The 15,747-nt window shown below is 35.7% G+C and overlaps 1 protein-coding gene across 1 annotated transcript in view; it reads right to left on the bottom strand.

Moving 5' to 3' along the window:
- FAM63B (family with sequence similarity 63, member B) overlaps window positions 1-15,747 on the bottom strand; it is a 69,661-nt gene that overhangs the window by 14,021 nt on the left and 39,893 nt on the right. The window contains 2 exon segments of the mRNA XM_012658029.1: window positions 7,182-7,324; window positions 15,348-15,450. Of these exon segments, the coding sequence (XP_012513483.1) occupies window positions 7,182-7,324; window positions 15,348-15,450 (246 nt within the window).

Here is a 15,747-nt window from a genome sequence, read left to right as displayed (position 1 = left end):
TTCACATTTCTCCTCTCTCTCCTTTTAATTTTAAAAGAAAGTGACAATTTTTGATGTATCAATCAACTTTAAAAAAATAACTAAAATTTAAAACCAAGAGGTAGGGGAAACAGGTCTGACATGGATAGAAGTCTGATATGGTAAAAGGACAGTCAAGAGGGAGTCATAATGGGAAAAAAGCTATGCAGATATCATTATATGAACCAGAGATCTAGGAGCTATGTGATCTAGATAGCGGCCAAGTAATCAGTAGTTTATCTTAGTCAGGAGCAAGTAGAAGGTATCAGAGATGTGGTGAAGGAGGATCATAAAAATAACATGTAACAACTACACCTTGGATATATAATTAGGTAAGGATAAGAATCCAACAGTCATGATCATATGGATGATATGAGAAGCAAAACAGACCCAAAAAGGTCTATTTCTAGAAACTGTTTCCCCTACCTCTTGGTTTTAAATTACTGACAACTCTCTGCAATACATTCAAACCCAAGGTTTTTGAGGTTGGTTTTTGTTTACTTTGTTACATCAAATTTAGGGATTAGATGCCAAAAGTAGATTAGAAGGAGGTATAGTTCTGGATAAATACTAAAGCCATGTTAAAGAAATAAATTTGTTTATTCTGTTTCCTCTTTGACTAAGTTGATAGTGAGAATTTTTTCCCACAGAATGCTACCTTAAGTAACAATCCCTTAAATTTAGTTATTTTTACTTTGTCTGGGTATAGGTTTTAGAAATATTTATATACTTTTCAATGCTTTGTTGTATAGAGGGTCACTAAAAAAGTCTAACCTAATAGAGATTTTGCCCCTGCCTCTATCCAGTATCTAGAGATAGGAGTTTGAACAGATGTAGTATGGAGAATGTCATAATAGGCCAGAAAGCACATATATCTCCCCTCTGGTCAAACAAAAGCCCACAGCTCATATATCTCTGGAGTTCCGAAAGACTTTGGATTACAAAAGATTTTCACAAATAGTTAGGGTTTAGTAAATTCCTAAGGAAATTGGTACAACCAGTAAAGGAACTGGAGATGACCTTTCATAATCATTTTTGTCCTGTCATTATGGACTTCTTTATTGGTCTAGGTCTTGAGATGATAATGACATATGATATGATCATGGGCACCAGAAAACATAAACATCTTTCTGAAAATAATAATAAAAATTAGCCCCACTAATCATATAATATAGTTCTAGATATTTATGACTGATTGTTAGTTTATTATAGATTGGAATTTATTATTATAAGCCCCTAGTTATAAACACCACTTGTATGTATTAGAAAAGCATTCTATCAGATGTTAAATTTATTATTTGTTGGAAGTACATCTTGAATTCTGTGAGAAGAAATGTGTTTATACTATAGATGTTCCAAAGAATTTATAAGAGCAGGAAGATGGGAAATAAAGAGATCATTAAATATGAATGCATAAAATGCCCCTAAAAACTCAGGATTTCTCAATAGTGAAATGTTACAAGGCATTGGGAAGATCTAATGTAGTACAGAGAGTAACCATATCTTGTTTGAAAAAAGTAGTTTTCTATTTTTTTCGTTACTTGTATTCTTACTAGATCACAGATTCCCTGGGGCTCAAGTTTTTAAAGAAGTATGAACACTGTAACAATCCAGGAATTAGTAGGAGAGAACAATAATTTTAATGCCAAACATGCTTAATAGAACAAAGGCACAATCTCCACCCTATTTCCTTATCAAGCAAATGGATACCATGTTGGAAGAACTCCTTCCCCAGATTTTATTTAGCATTCCTTTGGTATTTTTAAAAGTATTCCTTTAGGGCTTCTAGTTCTATGCCAACAGCCAAAGTGTTACAATTCTATTGTAAATCAGGTAATCAGTATTGCGTCAATGAAGAGGAAGTGTCTCTGACCCTTATAAGGAATGCGCTCACTGAGTACTCTGCCAGAAGTAAAGCAGTGTCTTATCTAAAGACTCTCGGATTGGAAAGATGGTACAATGGGAATACAGGAAATAGAACCAAGGATTATAGTGGAGCATAAATAAATAGCCCTAAAGCCCATAAGATCCTGGAAAACACAGATTTGAATCATATTAAAATGGAGTTACTCTATCAAATGTAATGCATGGTCTTTGATTAGGTCCTGGTTTGAACAAACCATTCATAAAACTATTTTGGGGGGCAAATGGGAAATTCAAATACAGGCTGGGTATTAGATGACATTAAGAATTATAGTTGGCCAGGAGCAATGGCTCATGCCTATAATCCCAGCACTTTGGAAGGCTGAGGCTGGAAGATTGCTTGAGGCCAGCAGTTTGAGATCAGCCTGGGCAATATCGCAAGACCCTATCTCTACAAAAAAATTTAAAAAAATTAGCCGGGCATGTCTGTAGTCCCAGCCACTTGGAAGGCTGAGGCAGGAGGATCACTTGAGCCTAGGAGTTTGAGGTTACAGTGAGGTATGATCATGCTACTATACTACAAACTGGGCAACATGGCAAGACCCCATCTTTAAAAAAAAAAAATTACAGTTAATTTTGTTAGATGCATTAATGATACTGTAGTTTGAAATAAAATTTTGTTTACAGATGCATATTGAAGTATAAGCAAAAATATAAAAATAGATGAAAATAGCATAATGTCAAATTGTTAAATGTAAATCTTACTGCTGTTCTGTAAATTTGTAATTTTTCATAAAAAAAAAGAAAAATCGTGTTACCGTTTTGGTTTGGTAGTTACCATGGTAAATAAGGGCATTTCCCCTAGTGACTGGCCACCAGGATAGTTGTTCCCATTTATCCCTTCTGTAAGAATATTATTACTTTAGAGAAGAATAGTGTTTTATTTGCTCTATGCAATATTTATCTCTATAAATTTGGACATTATATCCACAATGCTATCATGTCCCTAAACTCCTTTGTTCTTATACTCTTTATTGCACCCAGTTAACAAACCCCAAACCTAGAAATGACAAACTAGTAACCTTCTCCAATACCTATACTGTGATAAATACTCGAGCAGAAAAATCACACAAGTGGCATATTCATGTTCAATACTGCCAATGCCATGTTCAGTGCTGCCTGGTGATTCTTCTTGATTTCTCTAGTCCAGGCTTTCTCCGATGTGCTGCAAGGACTATTTACACTTTACTTCTTCAAATCTGGAACCATACCTTCCCACCCCTACTCCATCTCAGTAAATGATCTTGCCTTCAAACAGTACCTTTCTCTACTTTCTGCTAGCAAATCTACAAATCTACCTATAGCTATACTCAGTCTATTCCTTCACTGCTTTACGAGAGAGGTCCCTTTTTAAATCAAAGGTCAATCCCCTTTACCTATGAAAGTTTCTATCTTTTTTCTCATCTTCTTAGGAGCCTTCTAACATTAATTATCCCCTTTACTGAATCTTTAACCTTTCTCTCTGTATTGAATCCTTCAATATTTAAACATGATGGCTGGGCGCAGTGGCTCACACCTGTAATCTCAGCACTTTGGGAGGCCAAGGAGGGAGGATCGCGTGAGGCCATCAGTTTGAGACCAGCTTGGGCAACAGAGCAAGACCTCATCTCTACAAAAAAAATTTTTTTAAAAAAATTAGCTGGGTGTGGTAGCATGTGCCTGTAGTTCCAGCTACTCTGGAGGCTGAGGTAGTGGAACTTATAGTGAGCTATGATTGCGCCACTGTACTCCAGCCTGGGTGACACAGTGAGAACCTGTCTCTTAAAACACCATCACCACCAAAAAATGACCAAGTTTCTCATGTTAAAAAAATAAAAACATTACTTTCTCCAAGGGAGGCAAGCAGAACGAAAACAAGTTGGGCACGAGCCCAGGAGCTGGAGGCTGCAGTGCATTATGATCGTGTCTATAAACAAGACACTGTACTCCACCTTGGGCAACATAAGGAGACCCCAACTCTAAAAACAAAACAAAACAAAAACAAGAAACCCTCCTGGGGTGTAGAACTATCACTATGAGCTATTATGTCTATGCCCTCTTACAGACAAACTCTTTCAAAGAGTTGCTTACAATCTGTTTCTATTTCCTGACATTGTAATCATTTGAGTTGATAACCAACTCAAATTGGGTATCTTCTGCTTCCATCATTCTTCCCTCCAACCCCACTCCTACTCTCCTCCACTGCAACCCCTAGTGTTCTTATCTTACTCATCTTTTCAACAGCATTTAACGACTAAGATCTCCATCCCTCTTGAAGGACTCTTTCTCCCCTTGGTTCCAAGATTCCACATTCTTTAGATTTTCCTCTTATTCTCTTTCTCAGTCTCCTGTGCCAGTTCTTACTTCTCTAGCTGATCCTTAAATGTTGGTACGCCTCAAATCTGTCATCCTTCTCTTTTCTTCTCATTCCATTTTTTTCTTATAAATCTTATCCTCCCCCCAAATTACTATCTGTACACCAAAATTATTCCAGTATCAAACACTTCACCCAACTTGGAGATCCCAGAAGCAGCTCTAACAGTCCAAAGTTGATCTCATGGTATCTTTCTTCTTTTCCAGTATTCTGTTTCAATAAATAGTTCCACCATTCATCCAGAATCCAGAAATCATTCTTTTTTTCCCCACATATTTGTCAATGCTTATTTTTTAAAAAAATTTTTCATTCTTTCTTATTTTATTTTGATGATTAGAATCTCCAATCACCAAATGTGGTTGATTACATCTCCTAAATGTCTTCAGAATCTGTCTACTCTCCATTCCTTTACCAGCCTAATCCAAGTCACTGTAATCTCTTACTTGCCCCCTGTAATAGTCTCCTAACTAAATCCCACATCCACTCTTGCCTCAAAGTCCAAAGCACCTTAATGTTGTGCAAAGAGCAAGAAGACACACATCATTAGTGATACACTGTTTAGTCATAGAACAAGATTTATTGAGAAACTCTTAGAAGCGGAGAAACAGCAGAATGCACACATTCCTTGAGTTACCATTATCTCACAGAAGGGCATGCTTATCCAGACACAGACATGTTAGAAAGTGCTCTAGGAGAGGCGCTCCCCTCCCCAACGACATAAGAAGATGGGGAGTACCTAGCTGACTAGTAAAGGACTTCCTGGTCAGGAATATGGCCTTAATAGAAAAGGGAACACCTGGAGCTCAGTTTTGGGAGGTTGCTTTCCTACTAAACTCCCTCACCCCTGCTCACTCTTGAGACAGAAAGAGAACAAAAAGAACTACCAGAGCCATCAGGAGACCAAGGTCTGTTTCTCCACTTAGGAATTTATAAGATCTAGTACCTGTCTATCTATGTAGCCTTACTTCATGTCTCTTATTTGCTATGCTTCAGGCACAGTGACTTTCTTTTAATTCCTTAAGGAGTCAAGCTCTTTCCCTCCTCAGAGCCTTTGCATACACGTTCCATCTGCTTAGTTAACTCTTTTTGGCTAACTGATTAAACTAGAAGATTCACTTTTCAGGTCTCAGTTTAAATGTGACCTTTTCAAGGAAGTCTTGAGATGTGACATCCCCAACTAGGTTATAAGTCCTGATAAAAGCATTTACAGCTTGTGGTATGTATCCTTTACAGAATGTATCTCAATAGAAATAAATTAATAATTATTTGTTATCTGCTCTTTGCCAAACTAGGAGGTCCTTAAAAGACAGAAACTACAGCTGTCTTGCTCATAGCTGTAGTTCCAGTACTTAGCTGAGCACCCAGACATATATGTGTTCAATAAATATTTGTTAAATAAATAAGTAAGTCCTGAACTTGAAGAGGTCAGGTAAAGCAACATGATTTAGCAGTATTCACTATGTAACAATAATTCTAATTCTGAGTTCCTCTGGCCTTAGATTTCTAAGGAGTGTGGATGACTTTGGGCCCATATCTAGCATACATCTAGTTAAAATGTTGAAGCAATACAAATGAACTGTTGCTATAACTAAGAGGAATAGGAGAGCTAGGGCTTTAGGGTATTCTTATATAAGCAAACAAATCATTATTTTCTATGACTTTGTGTAATTCATTGATTAAAATGTTGAAGGAAATATGAAGATGTAATTCAAGACTCCAATAACCTACTTCCATTTAGAAAAAGACAACACATTTGCATGGAAAGAAAACTGGTAACTAGGAACTAATCAATAAGGGGTAAATAAGGATAATGTGGCCAACAACAGCTAGAGAACTGTTAGAGCAGTGATCCTCTACCTTAGCTGCACATTAAAATCACCTGGGGAGCATTTAAAAATACTGATGTTCAGGTCCCACGTCCAGAGATTCTAATTTAATTGAGTTGGTGGTAGGTTCCGGGACTGCCATTTTTAAAAAAGCTCCCCAGGTAGTTTTAGCATATAAGCTGGGTTGAGAACCACTGGTTTAAGGAAAGAAGGAATAGCTTTGTTGAACGGTTTAGATTTGAAATGCTTCTTAAAAATGGCTGAAATTTGGATAGGCAAAAAGGAGTGAGAAAAGCTTTCCAAATAGGGATTGAGGAGTAATAAATGGCAGTAACAATGCAGAAATGAGAAAGCATAAAGTATGTATGGGATGGAGGATTATCAGTAAATAGATACCAGTTTGGCTAAAGGAAAGGGTTGACATATGGGAATAGAACATATCTTCCATTTTTATCCTCTAGGCACTAGGTGCTACTGTAATTTTTTCCATAATATTGACATGATCAGAACAGTATTCTACTGCAAAAGTCTAGGTATAAGTTGATGAACTCCTGGAACTAACGTGTAAAAACAGAAAGGATGAATACAAGAGACAACGAAAAAGGTGAATCAGTAAGATTTTTTTGACAGAGCCATAAATGGCACTACGGGAAGAATATAGTCATCACTGATAACTTAACAGCAAACGCTATCAGAAAGGCAAATCTCAATCCTTTCTTCTAAATTCCTTTAGCACTGAAATATAAACTTCCATAATTAGAAGTTATACTAGTTCTATCTCTAAGGTTTATCTTTTTTATTTTCCTCAAAAAGACAATAAATACTTCTTAATGCAGTAATCTGTGAAAAAGATTAGAATTAAAAAACAAAAACTGATTTGAGGTAACACTTCAATCGTTAATCTATTCCATCCTAAAGATGTACTGTATTTAATAATTACCTTCATAATTTGATGGTTAAGGAATATTATGCTTAAATATTTTGAAGCAGATCAAAAGACATCTCTAAATTAAGCTCCTTTGATTTAGAATAACAATTAAATAGGTATTTCTATATCATACCTTGTATTTGGTCATGGTGCTAAAATGATTATTCCGAAAGAACACACAAAGTTCTCCTTCCTGAACCGTTGAAGTTAGTTCACATAATCCATGGTATGTCAGTTGAGTGGCTGTGTTATTTAGAAACTGCTCAGCTACAAAGCCTATGGAACCAATGCATAATATTAGATGGAAGAATAAGTTCAAAATTAAAAATTTATTTTTTTATTTACATTGTGTTCCAAGTATATAGAAAAGCCAATCATTATAAGACTTTTCCGACCATTATATGATGGCTCCACATTTTAAATTTTGCTGTGGAAGATGTGTCTATAGACATTCCCATCCTAAAAAGATATGTAAATTCTTTTTATCAATAAATACATTTACTTATATTTCACCTACTTCCAAAAAGGATTTCGGGTAGCTCATAATAAAAGACACAGACACAATAAAACTAAAACCCATTAAAGCAAATAAAAAGGCAGGTGTTAGGCAATTTAAAAAGTGGGTAGGAGAGAAAGATTTCAGTCAACAGCTACCTCCCCAATAACTAGGTGTTTAGAAATTAAAAGTAGCCCGAACAAATTGAGTTGCTTAAGATTTTACAAAGATCCCAGATAATTCTCAAGTCACAAACTGCTCAATTCTTGCTTTAAAACTAAATGTAAGTATAAGACTAAACTGAAAGCAACGGGATAACTGATGCCATTTTTATCCTAATCTCCTCCAAAACATGCCACTCATTACGTAGATAGATCATGTTAAAAAATGGAAATTATCTTTTGTTTTTGAAACAAAAAATATACCGAAGCTATCTGGGGTGTAATTTAAAGCTATATGTACAGTTGATCCTCATTATTTGTGGATTTATATTTATGAGTTAACTGCCAGCTAAAATTTATTTATAACCCCAAAATCAATACTTGCAGCACTTTCATGGTCCTAGTGGACATGTGAAGACTGGCAAAAAATTGGAGTTGCCCAATGCGCATATTCCCAGCTGGGGTCAAGCAAGGCAAGACTCTACCTTCTTGTTTCAGCTCTCCTACTTATTGTATACAAATGCGCTTTTCACTATCTATTTAGTGCCATGTTTTCCACATTTTTATGCTTTTTCTGGTGGTTTTGCTGTTTAAAATGGCCCCTAAGCATAATGCCTCAGTGCTGGCTAGTGGATAAAGGCCTTAGGGAGAAAATACATGTGCTAGATAAGCTTCATTCAGGAAAGAGTTACACAGGTTCAGTATCCCTTATCTGAAATGCTTGGGACCAGAAGTGTTTTGGATTTCGACTGTTTTCGGATTTAGGAATATGTGCATTATACTTACTGGTTGAGTAGCCCTGATCTGAAAATCTGAAATGCTCTAATGACCATTTCCGTTGAGCACTGTGTCGGTGCTCAAAAAATTTCAGATTCTGGAGCATCTTAGAGTTTGGATATTTGGAACTGTAGTGTTGTTGGCTACGTGTTTAATGCCAGTGAATCAATAATACATATTAAATAAGCTGTCTTTAAACAGAAATGCATAAAATAAGGTTATGTATTGATAAGTTGATGAAAATGTTGTGACCAGAGGCTCCCTGGAACCTAGTCCTGTATTTTCCCTAGAAGCAGTGGTTCAGTATTCACAAATTCAGTGTTCATGGCAACTTTATAGAATATAGCTACTGTGAATAATGAAAATCAACTGTATAAATATTTTTTAAAACTTGTATTTCTCCTTTCTCTCCCTCCTTTTGCTCACTTCATTTAGTAGGGAAGAAATGTCTCAGAGGCAATGGGATGGGTGGGGAGGGAATACTCTAAAAAGTTTTATAAGTGATCTGAGAGATGTAGATGTAGGGAGGAAAGATAAAACTACTATCTCAATAAGAAATTGAAAATAAATTTGGTAGGGCCAGCAATAGCTGGATAATAGGTTTATTCCATTCCTTCTCCTTCCCTTGGTGTCAAGCTACAGCACCTCAAGCTGAAAAGTAGCTGTAAAAAGTTACCAATACATCACACTATTCCAAGCACTTGGTTATGGTAGAAGGAAAGGTGCAAAAATTATAAAGAGAGCTATAGACAAAGGAAATTTATAACATACTTGCAACTTCTTGAGTTTATAAATTTAGAAATAAGGGCTTTCCCCATCTGATTATTATTGTTACTTTGCTAAGTATGTAAGTTACTGAGTAGAATGTATTATATACTAATAAATAGCACTTATTATGTACATTAATAGAATTTACTATTATATTAATATATCATTTAAAAAGCATGTGCTGATATGCTTGTGCTGAGAAGTATATAATATTCATGTTTTTAAATGCTTCCTTCGGAAAGTTTTTTTTTTTTTTTGAGACAGGGTTTTGCTCTGTAACCCAGGCTGGAGTGCAGTGGCATGATCATAGCTCACTGCAACCTCAAACTCCTGGGCTCAAGTGATCCTTGTGACTCAGCCTCCAGCGTAGCTGGGACTACTCTGCACACCACCACATCCAGCTAATTTTTTTTCTTTTAAGTTTTTGGAGAGACAGGGTCTCACTCTGTTGCCCAGGCTGGTCTTGAACTCCTGGCCTCAAGCAATTCTTATACAGTTCTGCTTCCCAAAATTCTGAGATTACAGGCATGAGCCACTGTGTCCGGCCTTTTTTTTTTTTTTTTTTTAAAGAGACATGGTCTCACTCTGTCACCCAGGCTGGAGTGCAGTGGCCCAATCTTAGCTCACTGCAGTCTCAAACTACTGATCCCCCTGCCTTGGCCTCCTGAGTAGCTAAGACTATGAGCATGCACCACCACCCCTTGTTCAGAAAGATGTTTTTAAATGCCTCTTCCACACCTGACTCACACAATATCCTCTCTACAAATTCCTTTCAAAAAGATACAAAAATTCATTAGAGATATACCACAGTATTCCTTTTATGTCAGTGTGAAATTCAGAAATTTAACACTAGAAAGGTCTTTCTCATCTACCTCTTTTTATAGAACAGGATATAGGCTCAAAGAGAATAAGTGACTTGCCCAAGGACATAAAACTAGTATGGCAAAGTAAAGACTGGAACCCAGAAGAATTATTATTGGTATTAAGTTAAAAAGTTTAGTGCAGATGATTATTATAAATGCCAACTGAATTATATCCCTCCCCAAACCATAAGGCATAGCCTCTTAAGATTTATAAACGTTTCCTAATTCTCCTGTCATCTCTTAAATAGTGATTTTAGCAGAATATCAAAAAAGGCTAATGTAGTTTCAATTTTTTTTTTGAAGGGGTGGGGGGTTGTAAGGAAGGGTGTTTAATTACCTTTTTTGTTGTTTTTGTTAAGATAGAATCTCACTCTGTCATCCTGGGCAGAGTGTAGTGGCATCACTGTAGCTCACAGCAACCTCAAACTCCTGGGCTCAAGGGATCCTTCTGCCTCAGCCTCCCAGGTAGCTCAGACTATAGGCATGCACCACAACACCCGGCTGGGTTTTTTATTTCCATTCTTTTTGGTAGAGATGTGGGTCTCACTCCTGCTCAGGCTAGTAATCCCAGCACTTTGGGAGGTGGCAGGATTGCTTGAGACCAGGAGTTTGAGACTATCCTGGGCAACATACCAAGACCTCATCTTTACAAAAAATAAGAAGTTAGCTGGGTGTGGTGGCACGTGCCTATAGTCCCAGCTACTTGAGAGACTGAGGCGGGAGAGTTGCTTGAGCCTGGGAGTTTGAGGTTGCAGTGAGCTATGATTGGCCACTGCACTCCAGCTTGGGCAACAGAGCGAGACTCTGTCTCAAAGAAAAAAAAAAAAAGGAAATTCAACAATAAATTAGTTTATCAAATTGTTTTCCTCTGTTACTGGAGAGTTATTAGAGAATGTGAAACTACTGACTGCTTTAATGAAGGTGAAGTTAGGAAGAGGTACACTGAAATTAGGAAAAAAGGAATAGACAGTAGAAATAGGAGAGAAGGAAACTTGATTTACTTAAAAATGTTGCCCATGCAAATTGACCACAGGGTTGACCAAAAAAAAAAAAAAAAAGAATAAACTAAAATATTGCCTAGATGTGGTCCTGCCTGAGATTTATGTTCAAACTTAAGTTTAGAACTTAACTCTGAGATAGCTTAACACTGAGATAGCTTTAAACAAATGATCTAATTTATTTATTTATTTATTTTAGATACAGAGTCCTACTCTGTCACCCAGGCTGGAGTGCAGTGGCCTGATCATAGCTCACTGCAGCCTTGAACTCCAGGTTCAAGCAATCCTCCTGCCTCAGTCTCCCAAGCAGCTGGGACTACAGAGTGTGCCACCACACCCAGTAATTTCTTATTTTTTGTAGAGACGGGGTCTTGCCATGTTGACCAGGCTGGTCTTGAACTCCTGGGCTCAAACGATCCTGCCATCTTGGCCTCCTAAAGTGTTAGGATTACAGGTGTGAGCCACCATGCGTGGCCTCTTTTTAACTTAATCTACTTCCAAGTCTCAAAAATTGAATGTTATATTAACATATTTTTTCCTCAAGAGGGTAGGTAAAACAATCTCTTTTAATATGCCAAATGCCAAGATTTTCTTTAAAAAGATAGAGGCTCATATGATGCGATTCCAGGGGTGTAGTAGAGAGCCCAGAACATCTTATTGTGCCAAAAAACAAGTGCTCAAAGGATGATAAGGATATATCAAAAGAACATGGGACTCAGCTTGAGGACATCTCATTGGCCATATCTGGAAAAATTTAAGCATTAAAAAGAATAACGATGACAATGAATTAACACACTGAATAAAAAAGAATTCATGAATTTAAGATGATACAATTTTTTAAAATAGGGGAGGAGAAACTTTTTTTTAACAGAAGAGTAACATCTAATAAATGTAGAAAGAATAACCGAAATATAATAACCATAGTAGTAATGGATTTAGGCAAGAATCAATTGATGCCAAATCTACTGGGTGAAAGATTATTAAGGAACTAAGAAACAGAATAGTCACACATTTTCAAAGCGTAACATCACAGGTGATTTATTAATGACAAAGGGAAAAGGGTATCCTTACAATAAAAATATCTGCAGATACCACCTTTATCAAATGTGAAGATCACCAATAATAGGATAATCAGACTCATGTGCCCCCTGATTCGATGCACTGAGGGGATACAATGTTGCCTACATAGTATTTCTGTCAAAAATGTATAACATGAATCTACTTATAAGGAAACAATTAGGATTGAGGACTATTTTATAAAACAACTGGCCTGGACTATCTAAAAAAGTCAAAAATGTCACAAAGGAAGGAATGGAAGGAGGGAAAGAAGGAGGGAGGAAGAGAAGGAAGGAAAGAAAGGAGGGAAAAAAAAAGTTAGGAATCTATTCTAGATTATAGGAGACTAAAGAGATAAGGCAATTAAATAATCCTTAATAAGAGCCTACATTGAAAAAATTTAACAGCTATTAAGGGGCATTATTGGGAAACTGGATAATTCTGAATATTAACAGTATATTAGAGAATAATATTGTATCAATGCTAAATTGCCTCAGATAATTGTATTGTGATTATATAGGAGAATGCCTCGTTTTTAGGAGACAAATGATAAAGCATTTATGGGTAAAGTGCCATGATACATGCAACTAATTCTAATGTGACTTAGGAAAAAAAGCATGTGTAGGAATACTGAAAAAAAGCAAAAACATTCAATATGTTAATAACTGGTAAATTTAAGTAAAGAACAGATAAATGTTCATTGTACTATTCCAACTTTTTAAAATGGGTTTGAGATTTCTCCAAATTGAAGTTGCAGAAAGAAAAGGAAATCATATTATTTAATAAAAAATAATGTGAATTCAAATAATGTTCAGTGTTTATGGCACATAATAAAGGATCATTAAATATTTGAATAAATGAATAAATATTCCATAATTATTTTTATAAGCATATTTTTGTCCTTGGAACAACTGTTAAAGAAACATTCCTGAGAGAGTATCTGAAATAAAATGACCAGCCCTGGTGAAGTCTGGCATCTGGCACTGTGCTATTTTTTTCCTTTTTGTTGATTTTTGCTGCCATGCCACAACCCATCATTATAATCAGATTCAAAAAAGTATTGACACCCAAAAGAGGTAACAAATAATAAGTACTCTATGTACAAGTTCTGTACTTTTACTTACAAGGTATTAGCATCAAAAGAAAATGAATGTTATCTAGAAGTTGAAAGAATACCTAATTCTATTTGACTATCTGCTAAATAATATTTCTTTTCCTCAAAAAGAGTGTGGTGGCTCACACCTGTAATCCTAGCACTTTGGGAGGCCGAGGTGGGAGGATCACTTGAGGCCAGCCTGAGCAAGAGCGGGACCTTACCTCTACAAAAAAACAGGAAAATTAGCCAGGCATGGTGGCGTGCACCTGTAGTCCCAGCTACTTGGGAGGCTGAGGCAGGAAGATCACTTGAGCCCAGGTGTTTGAGGTTGCAGTGAGCTATGATGATGCCACTGCACTTCTAGCCCAGGAGACAGAGCAAGACCCAGTCTCAAAAAAACAAACAAACAAATAAATAAATAAATGCCTGGTATACATTACCTATCTATTACCTTAAAATTCTATACCACTTTAGAAGGAGATTCTTTCCTTGCTTTTACCATGATGCTCTTTCCAAATTATCAATACTACATAAATTAGCTACAGTTTTTCATTATCCTGGGGAACAAATATCAGAGAAAATAATGATAGTTGTAACATCAGGTTAAGGAAAAAAAAAGTGATGGACTGACTTTTTTGTTCTCTTTGTTAATTAGCATACTAAGTCCTACCCTTGCTGCATTGTAGTCTGGCTTGGGAAAGATGTGGTAACAGTGTTTCCCATAGCTTCGTACCCAAATATTATTTCTTGGCCATCATTTCATCTGTTGCCACTTTCTGAATCCTATTGTTCCTTCAATTACTACAGAATAGTATAACTCTTAGTATATTGAACATTACTGAGATAGTAAGATTCCACAAAAGGAAATTTTCTTTATAAGCTCCTTTTTAGGAATATATCTATAGTAATGAGAGCTTGGATAAGGAATGCAAAGTTCCAGTGAGTGGAATTTTGTTAATTGAGAGAAAATATTTTCAGAATATCTTTTGTTGTTCCTTTTCCTCCTAAAATTTAAACTTTGCTGCCTTAAGTTGTAATAAAAGAGTTGTCATACAAAAAAATAACAAAAGCAAAGAGATCCCTTCAAATAGTTTTTTACAAGGGTCTAGGCTAAACCCCAACTAAATTACTTACGTATTTTCTTATTACTTGCCTCTTTTGCATATATGTTAAACTTCAGAATAATTAAGTAATACAATTAGTTGGGTTCTGATTAATAAATATATATGGGATTCATGTACACATCTTTTATATACTCATATATTCTTATAGTCACCAGTTTTAATTTTTTTAAATGTGGTAATTGTAATTAGCTTTTATTAAACCTCACGTAAAAGAATTGTGTCTGAGAGTGATAAAATTCATACTCTGCATCTTATGAGTTCTCTTTCTTTTGTTTATCCTTCAAAGAAAGGAGAATAGCAGCTGCAGTATTTGTGTGTATTTATGAAAAAGTGAAGTGCGTGGTAAAAAAGCTATATCCAAATGCTTTGCCTCCTGATAACACTCTGGTTTGAAATCCCCTTTTCCCATCACTGACTGCAATACAACTTAAAAAATATTAAACTACTTTTGTGACAAATTTAGGAATTTCAATTAGCTAAGGATTAGCAAAAGTGATGTTCAGGGTATACTCTGATTCAGAATGGGGCCTTAAAATATTGTGTTGTACTGAAACATAAGGCACAAGTCTACTAAAATAGAACACTTGAGCACCATAATACTCATCCCAGTCAAATGAAGAATTCAGGATATATTATAAAGTCCATTCAGTACTCCCAAATAATAATCCTTTTTTAAAAGAGTAATTATCAGTAACCTCTGAGTAATTGACCATACCAAAGCTAGTAAGTGATCCCAAAGATTTTTAGTAGAATCCAGGTCTGAATTTACAAGTCAAGTGAAAATGGTTCTAGAAAAAACCTTTCACTAGCACCTTTATGAATGATTACTTTTTAAAAACTCCTACTAGCATCACCTGTATTTTTTAGAAGTCTTATTTAAGACAATTGAAAAATATTAAACTATAAGACAAGTTATGTTGCCAAGAATAAAAAAGTCAGGTAACAGCAGCACTCACCCACCTTCACTAACCAGCTCACTATTGTCTGACTGCTTACAAGAGATGATCTTCTCCACTAGTTGGTTGTAGCTGCAGTTACCAACAGCTTTTACAATGTCATCAATCTAGAAAACAAATGACTGTCTCACTAATCATGATAAGATTAGAAACAACAAGAAACTCGTACCACTTTAAAATTTTATTCTAAGATAATACTAAATATAAAAGTATTGCTTATGAAAATCAGCACTAAAATCAACACCCAACAATTCTCAATTTTGTTCCACAGACATAAAAAAATTAAAAAAAAAACAATTCCCAATTTTGTTTACAATTCAGTATAACACATTATGAAAACTACTACAATTATATTTCAATTATGTAAAAAATAATGAAATGGGATTATTACATGAACTGTACTT

Source organism: Propithecus coquereli, unplaced genomic scaffold, assembly GCF_000956105.1.
Source record: "Propithecus coquereli isolate 6110/MARCELLA unplaced genomic scaffold, Pcoq_1.0 Scaffold57, whole genome shotgun sequence".
Lineage (NCBI taxonomy): Eukaryota > Metazoa > Chordata > Mammalia > Primates > Indriidae > Propithecus > Propithecus coquereli.
The sequence above is the reverse complement of the archived record's forward strand: the minus strand, read 5'-3'. Positions and strand labels throughout refer to the sequence as shown.